Genomic DNA, 14873 nt, shown 5'->3' on the forward strand with positions numbered 1-14873 from the left:
GTCCAATTTGACATTATATCCGAACCCGAATCCGAACCCATCTGAATTCAAACTTCGTAAACGGGTCGGATCTGGTGGCCACGCGGGCAGCAGTCCAGTTGTATCACACCAAAATCTTTATATAAAAACATCATCATATGCGGCCTTCTTTACAATTAAGTACGTAGTTAATCTTTAGATGTCTTTATCATGTCAATTGCTTTCTCTTTAGAGATTTCTTAGACGGGAGGAAAACAAACGAAAACAATGGGAATATCATGACTTCTTTTCTCCTTCCTTTTCTTTTTTGGATCGCGTAGTAAGATAAACTATTCTCCGAAAGATTATACATTACAACTATAAGGCTAAATTGGATGGAAAAAGTTTTGTTTTAATGCAAGAAAGGAGATTGGTATGATTTCCATCCAACTCAAGCCGCACTTTGCGAAGCTCCTTTACCTAAAGCAAAGTATGTATTTGATATCGCTAGTGGTGTGTCACTATTACGTATGCCACCTAACTATTGGGTCCCAGCCAATATATTAATAAAGATTAATTAGTCAAAATTTCATATGCTTTTTTAATTTTTAATTTTTAATTTTTAATTTTATTATTAGTTTGAATGAAAAATATTAAATAACTCTACCCTTTATACTGTTATTTTGTATTAGTAAGCTACAGAAATTCTAGGGACATAATAGTGATTTTGATGAAATTGGGAGGATATATTAGTCATTAGGATTTAATTGGTGGTGGATTAATTTGAACTAGGAAGGAGTCGGATCCGAGTTAGATCCGAATCATCACCGCCATTAGATCTTGTTAATAGAGCTGGAAGCAGTTAAGCGGATCCGATTTAGTAACTAACAATTGTAGCGGGTTTAAAATGCCCTCGCGTTTTGAAGCTATCAACGAGACGAGATCGCTGTCTTCCCTTCACCTCGCCTATACTCTCTCTCTATCCTCTCTTCTCTGTCTGTATCCTTTCTTTTCCCTCCCTTCCCGTTTCTTCGAGATCGAGAGAATAAAGAAAAAAGAAAAGGAGAAGATTCTTGAAATAAAACAGAAACCTAATTCTTGGAGAGATACCTTCGCATTAGGGCGGAGGAGAAGGGTTAGTTTGGAGGAGGAGGAGGAGGAGGAGGAGACGACGGCAATGTCGGATTCGGTGTACGGGTTCTGGTAAGGAAGAAGAGATGAAGGGTTCGGCGCCACCGGCGAAGCGAAGGTGGAGGGGCCCTTCGGTGGCGGTGCTCGTCCTCGTTTTCTGCTCGCTTCTCGTCCCTTTCGCCTTCCTCTTTGGTCGCTTCCCTGCCGGTGCGATGCGTAGATCCCTCCCATCTTTGTTGCGTTTCTTGAGTCTAAAGTTTGCTCGGATCCGTGTCCGGAGCCGTCCTCCCGCGGCATTCTTGAATCGGTTTGAAGGATTCGAGTATATGCTCGAATCTTAATCGGCATTGCCGATCGGATCTTGCTCACCAAACCCTAGTAATCCTTTGTTTTCTGAGGTTTTATAAATGTGAAAAGATTGTTTCGACGGATTGGGAAATACGGCGGTCATTTGCTATTAATTCATTGCGGCGTTTCTTGATTTGATTTTCGTTGCATTAGAGAATTTGTGATGGATTTTCATTTTGTTTGGTAATTTCTCACGTTTCGCACTGGTGACTGATGATTTTGTTATTCTTGTGCAGGGTATGTGACGGATGAACGTCCACAGAAGGTAAAGATATATTGAGAGTGAAGTGTGATGGATTGATTGTTGTTCCTTTTATGACTTTTGTTTTGGTGACTACTGGTTCAACGGGTTATCAATGTCCAGGATTTTGGCTTTCAGTCTTTTGGTCGCCTGGAAGATGTTAAGGACTCGCAGCCGGAGGTTATTTTATTGCTCTTCCTTTGTAACATACTGGGCACTGGTTGGATGACAAACATATTATAGGCGACCTTCTTGATATTTTTCTTTGTTTCATGGCAGGCTCGGCAGCCTAGTGGCGACGAGAACAAGATGAGGACAAAAATAGTACCGACTTTATCGAAGGTTCACACTTGCCCTTCAGTTTAAATGCCGAACATGGAAGCCTAGTAATGATATTCCTCTTGTTTTCTTATTTTGCTAGTTTTCTGTAGCTAAAATGTTTTTGAAAATGCATTTTAAGAAAGGCATCATGGTTACTTTAACTGCCATCTTAAGGCTTTTGTTGTTGAGAACTTGCAATAAGGTATTTGGAGCCAAGTGTTATGTTGAATATAGATTTTCCTTTGAGTAGACTCGATGAAATGCTTTTAGGTTTGATCTTGCCCTTGAATTGCATCTAAATATGGAAGCCTACTATTTGATGTTTGTCTTGTTATCTTGTTTTGTTAAGTTTGCTGTAGTCAAAATCTTGTAGATAATTCATGTGAAGACTGAAGAAATGGATTTTTATTACGTCAAGATGGTACCAACAAGAGGTGACAGAGATGTTTTAACAAATTGTTTTAGTATGACATAGATATATATATATATACACACTCCATATATCCTTGGCATATTGTATTTTTATTTTTTAAGATTTGCCATATTCACATATCCATACTGTCATATCCATATCCATGCTTCATACTTTATTGGATGAAATGCTTCTTGAAATGGAGGAAGTATAATGTCATATTGGTTTTAGAGAGTAGGATTATTAGTTTCTTGAAATATCTGTGATTTTCTTTTGGACAGGATTTCAAGGAGAACAATGTGTTCCAAGCTGATGGCAGCTTGCATAAGAGAAGTGGTAATGAAACAGGCAAGGATGTGATGCCTACCTCAAAACCACAAGGTACATACGATTGGTAATATTATATTTTCTTTCAGGGTCTTGGGGGTTTTAACCGAAGTTACTATGATCAATGTTGAGCTGATTTGGGCATACCAGGACTAGCCCTTTTACTTATGCTAAATCAGAGAAATGAGAAAACTTACAGAACAAGAAAAAATAAATTGAAGTACATCATATGTTGAATTATAGAAACTTGAAATATCTTCTTGTTTGTTTTGGATAACTATAAAGTGTCTTGCAATAAAGGCTACAAACTATCTGAGATATAGATCTCATGCATTTTTGCACTAATAATGTGAATGAGACAATTAGTATAAGAAGTTCTCTACTTGATTAGTTGTTATATATGAGTGACATACATTATTTAAGGAAAAAGAAGGAATATAAATAGATATATACACTATGTAAATTCTCTATTCACTACTGCCATCGTTAACTTGCTGATATACTTGTTCTATTTTGTTGGTACTATAAATATATGGGGAAATTTTGGAGGCTTAACATGTCCAGTACCATTTACAAGCAGTATGATCCAATCTGTTCAAAACAGTCAATAGTCTGGATTAGACCCTGCAATCTTTAGGTTATCAGCATACCATATAATTAGTTTACCTAGTTTAATAGACCTTTGTAAAACACAGATACAGATACAATAAAGACATGCCGATATAGCAAATCTTAAAAAATAAGGATACGGTACGGCTAAGATATGTATTCCATACGTAGCTCATATATATATATATATATATATATATATTAGTGAACTTTATTATTTCATTTTCTTAATTGAGGAATTCTATATTATTTTTGTGTACGATAGTTTATATTAGGAGATTTTCAATTAATTTATTAAAAGAACTACCATTTGTAATAAACAATAGTATTACATAGTATATTATTAACTTAAAATGTAAGAGAAACAGGCAATTCAATCTATAAATCAAAAGAAATTGGCCATTGTAACATAATTTCTTAATATACATTATAAATAAACAAGCAAACTCAATTTTTTCATAAAAAAAACCTTCTAGATCTAATGAGAAATGAAAGGTGTAGTCTCCTTCGGTTTGGCTTCTATTGATAGGAAACTTGGAAATATCCAAGAAGTATCTAAGAGTATCTGAGAACTATCCACGATACTAATTTTATTTTTTAAAATTTGGATACAGTAAAGAAGTATTCAATACATATCTGGAATTATGTGATGACTATCGTATCCAATTCAGTATCCTATATGGGTACAAGAAGAGTACAAAAGTATCTATATTTCCTAGGCTGACCTCATATTATTTCATGTGAAAATGATACCAATTTGAGCTGCATGGCTATCAAATAGTATGTGCATTATTCAGTGTGTTTTCAACTTTTTATTTTGTGCTTCATTTCTCGAAATTCTCTTCAAATATTGACTGTTATACTTTGTTTATTCATGCAGTTCCTCCTACACCACATATTGCTACACCAAAAGCAGTCAATGATTTGCATGCAAATGTAAGACTCCTTGTGGTGTGTGAGCAACTGCACGCTATTAGCTTTTGATTTAAGTTGATGAACTGAATCTGTTTAGTTGACTACTGATTCATATTAATTTTTCTGAAGTCTGAAGATTTATGTTCCAAAGCTTTTTAACTTCTATGATTGCTACAAACTACAAAGCTTAATATGTCATATTTCTTTCAGAATGGTCAGAAGAATAACAAGAAAAGGACTGCCAAAGGATTCAATGGCGATGACACTGAAAAGTATTGTCAACTTGAATTTGGGAGTTATTGCCTCTGGTCCATAGAACACAAAGAAGTTATGAAGGATTCTATTGTGAAAAGGCTCAAAGATCAAGTATTTGTTGCTAGAGCTTACTATCCAAGCATCGCAAAACTCGCTGGACAAGAAATGTTGTCTCGTGAACTGAAGCAAAGTATTCAAGAACATGAAAGGGTACTTAGTGAAGCTGTAGTAGATGCTGATCTTCCACCTCTGTAAGCCCAAAAGTCGAATTTTGTTAACTGTTATACTATTATTTTTATGCTCTTAATCCATATAATCAAAGCCTCATAATGACTGAGAACTGTACTGTTGTGTGGTATAGTCTTGAAGATTTGAATAACAGATAATTCAATTACATAGCCAAGCAATTATTTATCATCTTAATTCTTTATTTGTGAAGTTTCTTTTAATTACTAACTAGAAGAGAATACTGTTTTCTCTTAAGCCTTTTCTCTTAGTGTAATCATTTAAAATGTTCATACCTTTTATCCTCTTGATATTCTATAAATAAGGCAAGCAGTTAATTATTTATTTTGTATAGTCTATCTATCTACTGTATTTTGAAATTCTTTAGATAAAAAATGTTTTGAAACTTGTTGCTCTCAGCCATGGATTTAACTAGCACTTTGTAGTTTTATAGAAAAAACCAATTAAATATCCTTAATATTAGAAAAAAAAATTGTTTTATTCCATAAGTTGCCTCTCTAGAAAACTAATGGCACTTTTGATCTTATTTCAGTATCGGAGAGAAGATTAAGAGAATGGATCTGGTAACTGCAAGATCCAAATCATGCACTGTAGATTGTAATAATGTTGACAAGAAACTCAGGCAGATACTTGACCTCTCTGAGGATGAAGCTCATTTTCACATGAAGCAGAGTGCATTCCTATACCACCTTGGTGTTCAGACAATGCCCAAAAGTCTCCATTGTCTGTCTATGAGACTGACAGTAGAATATTTTAAATCCCAACCATTCGCTTTGGAGCACTCACATGCTTTCAAATTTGACAACCCTAAATATAGGCACTATATTATATTTTCTAGGAACATACTTGCAGCTTCTGTTGTCATCAATTCAACTGTGATGAACTCTGAGGTATGTAGGTAGCATTCGAATATCTTTTACCACCATGTTGTTTCATAGTACAGCTGATAATTCTCTTTCATCATTGGATAGGTAACAGGAAATATTGTTTTTCATCTGCTAACAGATGAACAAAATTACTACGCCATGAAACTTTGGTTTGAGAGAAATTCTTACAAGGAAGCAGCTATTCGCGTCATGAATTATGAAGAACTTATGTTGAAGAATTTCCATAATATAGGCCTGCGGCACCTTTATGTGTCTGAGGAGTTCCGTATTTCCATTCGTAACATTGACCTACCCGCTACGAAGATGAGAATAGAATACTTATCCATTTTCAGTCACTCACATTTCCTTCTTCCAGAAATATTTAAGAAGCTGAGGAGGGTGGTCATATTAGATGATGATGTGGTTGTCCAAAATGATTTATCTACGTTGTGGAACCTTGATTTAGGAGAAAAGGTGAATGGTGCTGTTAAGTTTTGTGGGGTGAAATTGGACCAGCTAAGAATGTATCTGGGCAAAAATTTCTATGATGCTAAATCTTGTGCCTGGATGTCTGGACTGAATATTGTTAATTTCGAGAAGTGGAGGGAGCATAATATTACAGGGAAATATTTGAAACTCCTCCAACAGGTCAGTAATTATCTTCTTTCAAGGTATTGTTTTTTATTTCGCCCTCTATCGTAATTGGAAAAAAAAAAGAATTAACCAGTGGTAAATGAGGAAGAAATTAGGTCCGTGCCATCACTCAAAATTTCAACAATCTGTCTCTTTAAAGATACTTGCATCTTCTATTGTTAGCTTTGCACAATAGAAGATGACATGAAGGGTGGGAAGAGGAAAAGGTAGTTTCCTTCATATTGCACATGACTAGATGATGTTAGCATTGCACAAAATTTTAAGATCCATTGGCATAGTCTGTGCTTTTATATTACCTTATAATCTGACCTGTGCGGATCAAGTATTCAACCTAGAAACAGTCTTTCCCTTTCCTGTTAAAGGCATCAAAAGTAACATTTTCATGGACTTGGTTATGTTGATAGTTTTTCACCAAAAAGGTCATTTTCTTGTATCCAGTATTACTCTCTATTGATGAGGAAAATTGTTATAACTCTTTCCCCATTCTCAAGCATATCCTTGCACTTCTAAGTTCCTTTTTCTGAATATTTTAGTACTTCTGACAACTTGTACTATTTTCATGGAGAAATAAGATGTAGTAGTTTATCATATAAAAGGAATCTACTATATTTTTATTTATCTGTTGAAGAATGCACATAAATTTTACTTTGTATTTTTCCTAGTTCTGATGTTCTCTTAACTCTTTCTGCTGCATTGCAGTTCAAGATTACTGGTGAGGCATCCTTGAGAGAATCAGCCTTGCCCATAAGCTTGCTTTTATTTCAAAATCTTATCTATCCCTTGGATGATAGGTGGACACTATCAGGGCTTGGCTATAATTATGAAATTAGAGAGGATGCCATGAAGGGTGCTCTATCATTGCATTATAATGGCAACATGAAGCCTTGGCTTGAATTAGGTATACCAGAATACAAGAAGTACTGGAAGAAATTCCTTACACGAGAAGAGCGATTTATGGACGATTGCAATGTACATCCATAGCTTAATGGCAGCATGATTTCTAGGGATTTGAAAATTTTATATAAAGCAAAATTGGTAAATATGTTGGCTTACATTTTGCCTGATGCTGGTTCAACACATTTAGCTCCTCGAGGACAGCTATATGATATAGTATTAAGAAATGCAGGGTTCTTCAGCTGCTTCAGCAAAGAAGGAAAAAAAGATTACTATGGAATAACTTAATTCTGACAGAGCTGAATATTCAGAAAAACACATTTGTTGGACTCAAGGACATGCTCGGTAATGTTTTCTGTGGTTAGAGGTTGGAGGTCAGTTGTAAAATTGAGCATTTGTAGTAGGTCACCATCATTTCTTGAGCCAATGACCATTATCAAGTTGGCGCATTCTATCTTATTAATGCAGGTTAATTTTCCATTTGTTGTTTAACCCTTATTATTTTGTTCTTTTAATAAGGGTTTAGGGAGTTATCTTTCCAGATTGTTAAATTCTTCATTGCATTTTGATTATTAATGAAATCATAATTAAGCAAAGTCTCATCTCCAAAATAGGTGAGATTGTTCAGCAATACAGTGTTGATAGTAATTTGCATTATTTGTGGTCTTCTTTCATGGTTATATTATTTTATCTTCCCATTTTCTTATGAACAGCGGTGCTGTTCATTTTTCATTATTTATCAAATCTCTTATAATTATTGTGAACCCATGATGATCCGTCTGAGCGCATTATTTCTTATGTTTATGACCCTTGCTTCTCTTTCCAATGTGAAGCTGTAATTTGAGTTGCAGTCAAGTTTGCATGTACTGTATATAAATAGCACTCTAGGTACGTGTGATCAGACTGTTTGATAGATGCAAATGATTAAGTATCCTGGACGGCTAGTGTGGCTCTCATGATATACCACGACATGGTCATGATGTTTTGTCCCTCTACTGAGCACTAGCTGCTTGCATTATCTTGTAGAGAAATTTCTGCGATAATATGTTGGTAGAATTTAGCATCGTGGTATATGTATCTTCACACAGGTGTTAGACTTCCTGCTTTGACAAATTCCAATAGCTAATTCTATCGTATTTGGTTTCGTTGGCTTTGATAACCATCTACTGTCGACAAGATTTATTCAATTCATTTTAAATGACATTGTGAGATTTGATGAGAAATTCAGTTCATTATCGATGGCATTTTGGAGATTTGCTGCATAAATTCATTTGGATTGGATTTTTCTTGCACTCTTTAATTTATTGTGTATAGCATAATGAGTTTTCTTTGGATATTGTTGTCCTTAGTGATCTGGTTTGTGGCTCTGACAATGTAAGTTGTTGAAGTTGCATACATTGTTGAATAACTAATAGTTAGAGATTGTCTACGGACTTTCACTCGAAAAGAAAATTGTTAGATTTTCAGTATCGATTTTGATTGATTATGATTATTGAACATACTACTGAATTGTTTTTCTTTTCTATTTTGATTGGAAGTATCGATATTTCTAACTTTCATAAATGATCTAGTTGTGTGTGCAAAATATACATAGTCAACCGGTCTAATTATCAAACTAATTCTAATGTAGTTGGTAGGTACTTTTCTCTATAATTAAAAAGATTATAAGACCGAATCCAAGCCCAAACAATTATTGTGGAGGAAATTGTTTGGTAGTTGGTAGTGATTTGACTCAGTTAGTTGATGGCTCGCAGTGTAATGGCTTGGAGCAATTTGTCAATAGTATTTAGTTCAAAGTAATAGTTTGGCAACGCACACGACTCGAAGCCTAGACTAGAAGACTTAGTATATTAGCTAAAATATTTTAGTATCTTTATATTTTAATGAGGGTTGGTTATTTAACTAGCTCATATCTAGTATTTGGCTCTCGAGAGCGAAATCGGTGTACCACTTTGTTAAAAGATTTGATACCCAGGTTTGGCCGGGGTGGGCCAAACTTTGGAAATTATCAATAGCCCATCATGTGACGATTTTTACGTGGAAGACGCTTGGGGAAACAAAGGCCTTTCTGAAGGCAATTACTTGTGGGCTAGGAGATGAATGTGGGCTATATGGGCTTTTGAAGGAAACTACAAGTCATCTGCTTTTTGGATGTAGATTTGATAAGATCACTTGGGAGAAGGTGGTCATCCTTAAATTGACTGCGATATCACTGGTCGTAAAGAGATGAATGATTTCATATAGTAATAGTGACAACCATGTGGACTATATGGAAAGTGAGGAATGGAAGGATCTTCGAAGGAGAGAAGTTACTGCCTATGCCACCTCCGGAGGGTTGGATCAAGATCAATATAGACAAATGCGTTTGATGCCAAAGATTATCAAGGAGGACCTGGGGGTGATCATCAGAAATGCGAAGAGCTAAAGCCACAAAAGATCTTGAGGCTATTCTCCGGCGGGATAGAGCATTTGTAATTTTATTAAGTGGATTTTCGAGTTTTAAATTGGCCTCATTTTGTAACCCTTAGGGATAACTATAAGTAACCTTCACAATCTGCAATCCTAGTTTACTTTCAAGAACAATCAAGTGCTGTTTAAACTGGAATGGCTTCGAGAAACGAAGTCACCACTGTAGTCGAAAGCGCTGCTGTTTATCCCTCTTGTAAGAGGAGACGAATCATCATAAGAATAACGAGCAGCAGCGTTCAAACCAATTAACTCTCTGGCTGATGAAGATGCCGTGGTCGACCCCGACTTCACTCCATTATTCTGCAAGATCATCTCGATCTCCTTCACAACCTCACTCATGGTTGGACGACTTGCAGCTGAAAACTCTACGCATTGCAACGCCAGTTCTAAAAACCTCTCGAAACCACCGAGATTTTCTGCTGTTCGGATAAGAGGATCGATTATTTCCTTCAGACCGCAGTATTCTCTCTCTTTCTTATCCAATGCCATCCTCACTTCTTGGACAACGTACACTTTATTATGTAGAGGAGGCCTACCAGTTATTAGCTCTAGCATTACCACTCCAAAGCTATAAACATCGCTCTTTCCTGTAAGCTGCTGCGTCGTATAGTACTCGGGATCCAGATAGCCCTGCATGAAATGGAACATTACTAACTGAAGTTGTCGAATCTCCTGTTTTACTAGGAATTATTGACACTCACCACTGTCCCCTTAACATTAGTAGTGGCATAGCCTATCTCAGTGTCTGCTACTAACTGTGAGATGCCGAAATCTGCAACCTTTGCAGTTAAATTTTCATCCAGAAGAATGTTAGTGGACTTGATGTCTCTATGAATTATTGGGGGATTAGCGTGTTCATGGAGGTAAGCCAATCCTTTCGCTGAGTCCAAAGCTATCTTAAGTCTCCTGTTCCAGCCTAATTGTCTCCCACTCTTGCCTGAGAAAAGTATTATGAAGATATACCAAGCTCAACAAGAATGAAGAAATGACAGAGTTGAACAACATACCTGACAAGCTCTCTCTTAGTGTTCCATTGGAGATGAATTCATACACCAGCATCCTTTCTCCTTTCTCAAAGCAAAATCCCACAAGTCCTACTAGATTCTTGTGATGAACCCTTGAAAGCAGCTCGATCTCGGTCTTGAACTCGAGTCCACCTTGTGTCGAACCTTGATTGGACCTCTTAATTGCGACTATCCTCCCATCGGAGAGCATTCCTCTGTAGACCTGTAGAGCAAAGAGAGAAAAACATTTACTATACTGTCAGCTCAATGCTAATTCTCCATTACAAATCTACAAAGGATAATAATCTTCTTTACCTTTCCATATCCTCCTATTCCAATTTCATTAATTCTTTGGAAACCATTAGTGCTCTTCCTTAGTTCATCAAATGAAAAAGATTTTGCTGAGTTCAATTGTGGTGCGGCGCCCTGATCTTCGCCCTCAGACAACCATGATGCTGAAATAATGAGAATGTAATCACTGATCCTTGATGGTTTTATGTAATTAAATAAGACTAATAGTTTAATAGATGACTAATGACAAATGGAAAGCAATTTGGTTTGTGCTTCTTTTAAGATAATAGTAGGTAATCTGCATAACTTTGATATTTTCTGTCTTGTTAATTGCAATAGGATTCTATCTACCACAAACATTAGTGCATTACCAAAAGGATCGTTGATAGAGATGGCTCTTCGAGCTCGTTCCCTTTGTCGCGAAGCATAGATTCCCACCACCAAAACTGCAAGGATCAGGAGAGTACAGCCAACTGACAATCCAATAATCAGGCCTCTATGTGACACTGCAATTGGTTTATTTGTATTGTATGAGAAATGAACTAAAAGGGAGTTTCCTGCAAAAAGTAAAGAGTTGTTATGCATACCAGGATCTCCATCGAAATTGTATGGCAACGGTGCGAAATAGTATGGTCCAAAAATAGGTGGTGGTTGGTAGTCTTGGCTGCTCAAATTAAAGCAACGCAATACCTCAGACCGGTTGAAGGACTTGCCATCTGGTGAGCAGACTGTCAACAGCACATGTAAATATCCATATGGGTCGAAGTTGAAATTGTTGATTCGAATATCCAATCTATTTGGAAAGCAGTTAAGTTTTGGTGACACGCTTTCCCTTAATTCTGCGATGTGATTATTAATATTGCTAATTGAAGGAGCTCTAAACATCATGTATCCTTCATATGGGTTGAAACAATTTTTGAGATCAGAGGTATTATTTGTTGGTCCTTGCTGAACTTGGCAATAAGTTGTATAAGAGAGCTGGGGATTGTTGCAGATACGGTTTCCTGCAAGCCTGCAATCAAGCAAGTAGAATGGTTACAGAAGAAATGCATTTCACTAGTCATGAGTTGAATGGCACATTAAAACTCTTCTCACTTTAGAGTTCTATTGTAGTTGGAAGATAGTACAACTGATTCAAGAGCATTATTCTGGAGATTAACCGTCTCTAATTTCTCGCTGATTTTGTCACCCATGTCAAGGGTACCATTGAAGCTATTGTTCATCAGTATACTGTCATCAGTTAGAATAGTCAGATACTAGTTAAAAACATTCTCTCTCTATTGGTTTCATAAGTCTTGTTGTCATAATATATATGCTTACACTTCCTCCAGTTCAGGCAAGCTGAATAGCTCTTTCGGCACATTCCCGTGAAGGTTGGCTGACTCTAGAGCACTGAAAAGTTTTGGTTGAGCAGGCTTACAAATTGGAAAGTATGTACCTAATTAGCAACTTCACTTATGTAGTAGGTAACTTACAGATTAGTGAGATTTTGCAAGGTTGAGAGCCAACCTGGAGCTTCTGAAGGGTCAAAAAGATTTTTGCTTAAATCCCTGAGGAAAACATGATGCAACTGTTGATTACTATTTAATTGAGAGGTCAAAAGCATGAAATGGACAGCAGAGCTTATTAGAGTTCTTACACAGAATTGAGGTTTGTCATCCCAGTCAAATTAGGCATTTGGCCGGTTAGATTGTTGTTTGATATATTCCTGAGAAAGATTGAAGCAAGGACATGAGTGAAATAAGACATACATGTCATGAGTAAATGCTGATCGATATTGTTACTTACAATACAGAGAGATGCATAAGATCAGAAATATTAGAAGGAACAGTGCCATTCAGCTTATTGTTGTCAAGGCGACTGTCATGACAGATCAATGTTACAATCAAGAACCAGCCTGTTCAATTTAGGCAAATTCAAAGGAAGATATTTCAGGATGAGAGAGCGAGTCAAAAATACTTACAGAATCTCGAGATTTTGCACAAGTCCGACAGTCTGTGGAATATTCCCACTTAACTGATTACTATCCAGGAGCCTGTCCAGAATTGATCATTAAGATGAAGAAATGCAGTGGTAGCAGAAGAAAAATGAATAGATCGCATTTCGCTTACACATGTTTTACGCTCATTCCTACATGGAAAAAATTTCCTGGGATTGAACCTGATAAGTTGTTCTGATTCAAATGGCTACAAAACACATGGAATGAATTATTCAGGCATGCAACATAATCTAAACTGCTCTGTTACATCTCTATATCAGGTGACAGTAGTGAAGCAATTAGACTCACAAGTGATTCGCATTGACAAGCCTGTCCAAGCCCCAAGGTTCGCTTGTCGAAATCGGTATATTTCCACTCAAATGGTTGTCTGCCAGGTCTAGCCAAAAGAGATTGGAAAGCTTACCAAGGGAAGCTGGTATCCTGCCTGTGAATTGGTTCGAGTTCAGAGACCTTGAAGCAGACAGTGAGGAGATTACTAATACTCTTTGTCATCAAATAACAATTTTATATGATTCAAATTAAAAGAATGAAGAGCTGAACTGAAACTACTATAGAATTTTGTGTCTTTAATCCTTACAAGTATTCAAGTTGCGTTAGATTGCCTAGTTCATCTGGGATCCTACCACTGAAGCTGCAGTTAACCAAGAACCTAAGTAACACAGTGCAGATAGAATAAATAATTAATGAAGTCAGTTAAAAATTGCAGAAAAAGAAAACCACTGTAAATAGGTATCATCGTCGCATAAAATAACCAGATTTCTGGACTTACAGGTATTTAAGCTCTGTCAAGTTTCCAATGGCTGGTGTGAGAGGACCTTTAAGTTGTTTATTGGAGGACAGATCCCTGCAGTCAAATTGTTTAACATAGTACTTTTTTGTTTCTCCCCTTTCTCTCTTTGAGAAAGTAAAATCTTGAAATAAAAACGTATAGCTAATTGTTCGCATATACTTGAGACATGGATCGACACAGTAATAATGCAGCATAATTGAGCATTGCCGATTACCGAAAACTTGAATCTGAATTCTGAAATATAATCTTATTTATTTCTAAACCAACATAATAGTATAACTAGGCTGACTAGTGATAACTTCTTAGATGAAAAACTTACAGGCTCTGCAGTTGGGTGAGGTTTCCTATGTAGCTGCTTAACTCGCCTTGGAGGTTCATGTTGAATAAATTCCTGGAAGCATCAAATATGAGATAAGGGATGGAAATGGAAGATTAACAGACACATGAGATTGGAATTAAAGAAATATTCTCACAGTTCTGTAACCCTTGAATTCTTGCATAAGACTCCTTCCCAAGGTGTGTCACAGGGATCTGATCCCCTCTTCCTCCAGTTAGGTGGCAAATTTCTCCATTGGCTCTTCAGGAAGTTCAGAGAATCCACTGCGAACATTCACTGGCTTGTAATTAGCCCAGGAAACCATTACTAGGGACCAACATAACTTTGAGAAACATCTCTTGCACCAAATGAACTTCACTTAAAACTCCAACCAAGTTGCTCTACTTAATTAGTTACAACTAAGCGCACAATTTATGTTTTACTCATACGTTTCATGGAACGAGGGATAAAAGCTAAAAAAACTATAAAAAAAAAAAAAAAACTCGAAGAATCACCATCTTGTTGATGAGTAACGCCGGATGCAAGTTGCATACTATCTAAGCACACGAACAACAACAGCAACAGAAGCAACTTCGTCACTATCACCATTTCCTACTTCTCCGACCAACAAATGTTTAGCATAGCATAGGGGTGCAAAAGCTCTTAGTTCTAATTAAAAACTTGACACTGGAAGTAGAAAAGTTTGAGAGGAGAGGAGACTAGTTTCCTGTGGTTTATAATTTTCTTAGGTCGTCGGCACTACCTGATATCTTTCTTTTTTTTGGTCTGGATTCGCTTCTAGACGTTATCGTAGGGTTGAAAATTAA

At 36.5% G+C, this 14873-nt stretch overlaps 2 protein-coding genes across 4 annotated transcripts; one reads left to right on the top strand and one right to left on the bottom strand.

Moving 5' to 3' along the window:
- Positions 1-892: 892 nt before the first annotated feature.
- LOC140782930 (probable galacturonosyltransferase 7) lies at positions 893-7808 on the top strand. 2 transcript variants are annotated; one of them, XM_073129812.1, is made up of 10 exons: positions 893-1296; positions 1674-1702; positions 1802-1858; positions 1958-2020; positions 2693-2792; positions 4228-4283; positions 4473-4768; positions 5296-5653; positions 5735-6277; positions 6983-7808. In XM_073129812.1, exons 1-10 carry the CDS (start codon positions 1176-1178, stop codon positions 7262-7264), a joined length of 1905 nt encoding a protein of 634 aa, XP_072985913.1. In that variant the 5' UTR covers positions 893-1175; the 3' UTR covers positions 7265-7808. The 2 variants fall into 2 exon arrangements, with proteins under 2 accessions (XP_072985913.1, XP_072985912.1); XM_073129811.1 differs by having other exon boundaries at positions 1050-1296; positions 4228-4298.
- Positions 7809-9635: 1827 nt separating this feature from the next.
- LOC140782564 (leucine-rich repeat receptor protein kinase HPCA1-like) lies at positions 9636-14853 on the bottom strand. 2 transcript variants are annotated; one of them, XM_073129198.1, is made up of 19 exons: positions 14562-14853; positions 14204-14330; positions 14050-14121; positions 13710-13784; positions 13518-13589; positions 13229-13390; positions 13053-13127; positions 12905-12976; positions 12730-12801; positions 12581-12649; positions 12417-12491; positions 12262-12333; positions 12037-12171; positions 11529-11953; positions 11313-11447; positions 10966-11105; positions 10654-10873; positions 10348-10583; positions 9636-10276 (listed from the first exon to the last, which is right to left on the bottom strand). In XM_073129198.1, exons 1-19 carry the CDS (start codon positions 14653-14655, stop codon positions 9761-9763), a joined length of 2844 nt encoding a protein of 947 aa, XP_072985299.1. In that variant the 5' UTR covers positions 14656-14853; the 3' UTR covers positions 9636-9760. The 2 variants fall into 2 exon arrangements, with proteins under 2 accessions (XP_072985299.1, XP_072985300.1); XM_073129199.1 differs by having other exon boundaries at positions 14204-14343; positions 14562-14686.
- Positions 14854-14873: the final 20 nt, after the last annotated feature.

The sequence above is a fragment of the Typha latifolia genome, chromosome 2 (genome assembly GCF_019914945.1).
Source record: "Typha latifolia isolate L0001 chromosome 2, TyphaL0001v2, whole genome shotgun sequence".
Taxonomy (NCBI): Eukaryota; Viridiplantae; Streptophyta; class Magnoliopsida; order Poales; family Typhaceae; genus Typha; species Typha latifolia.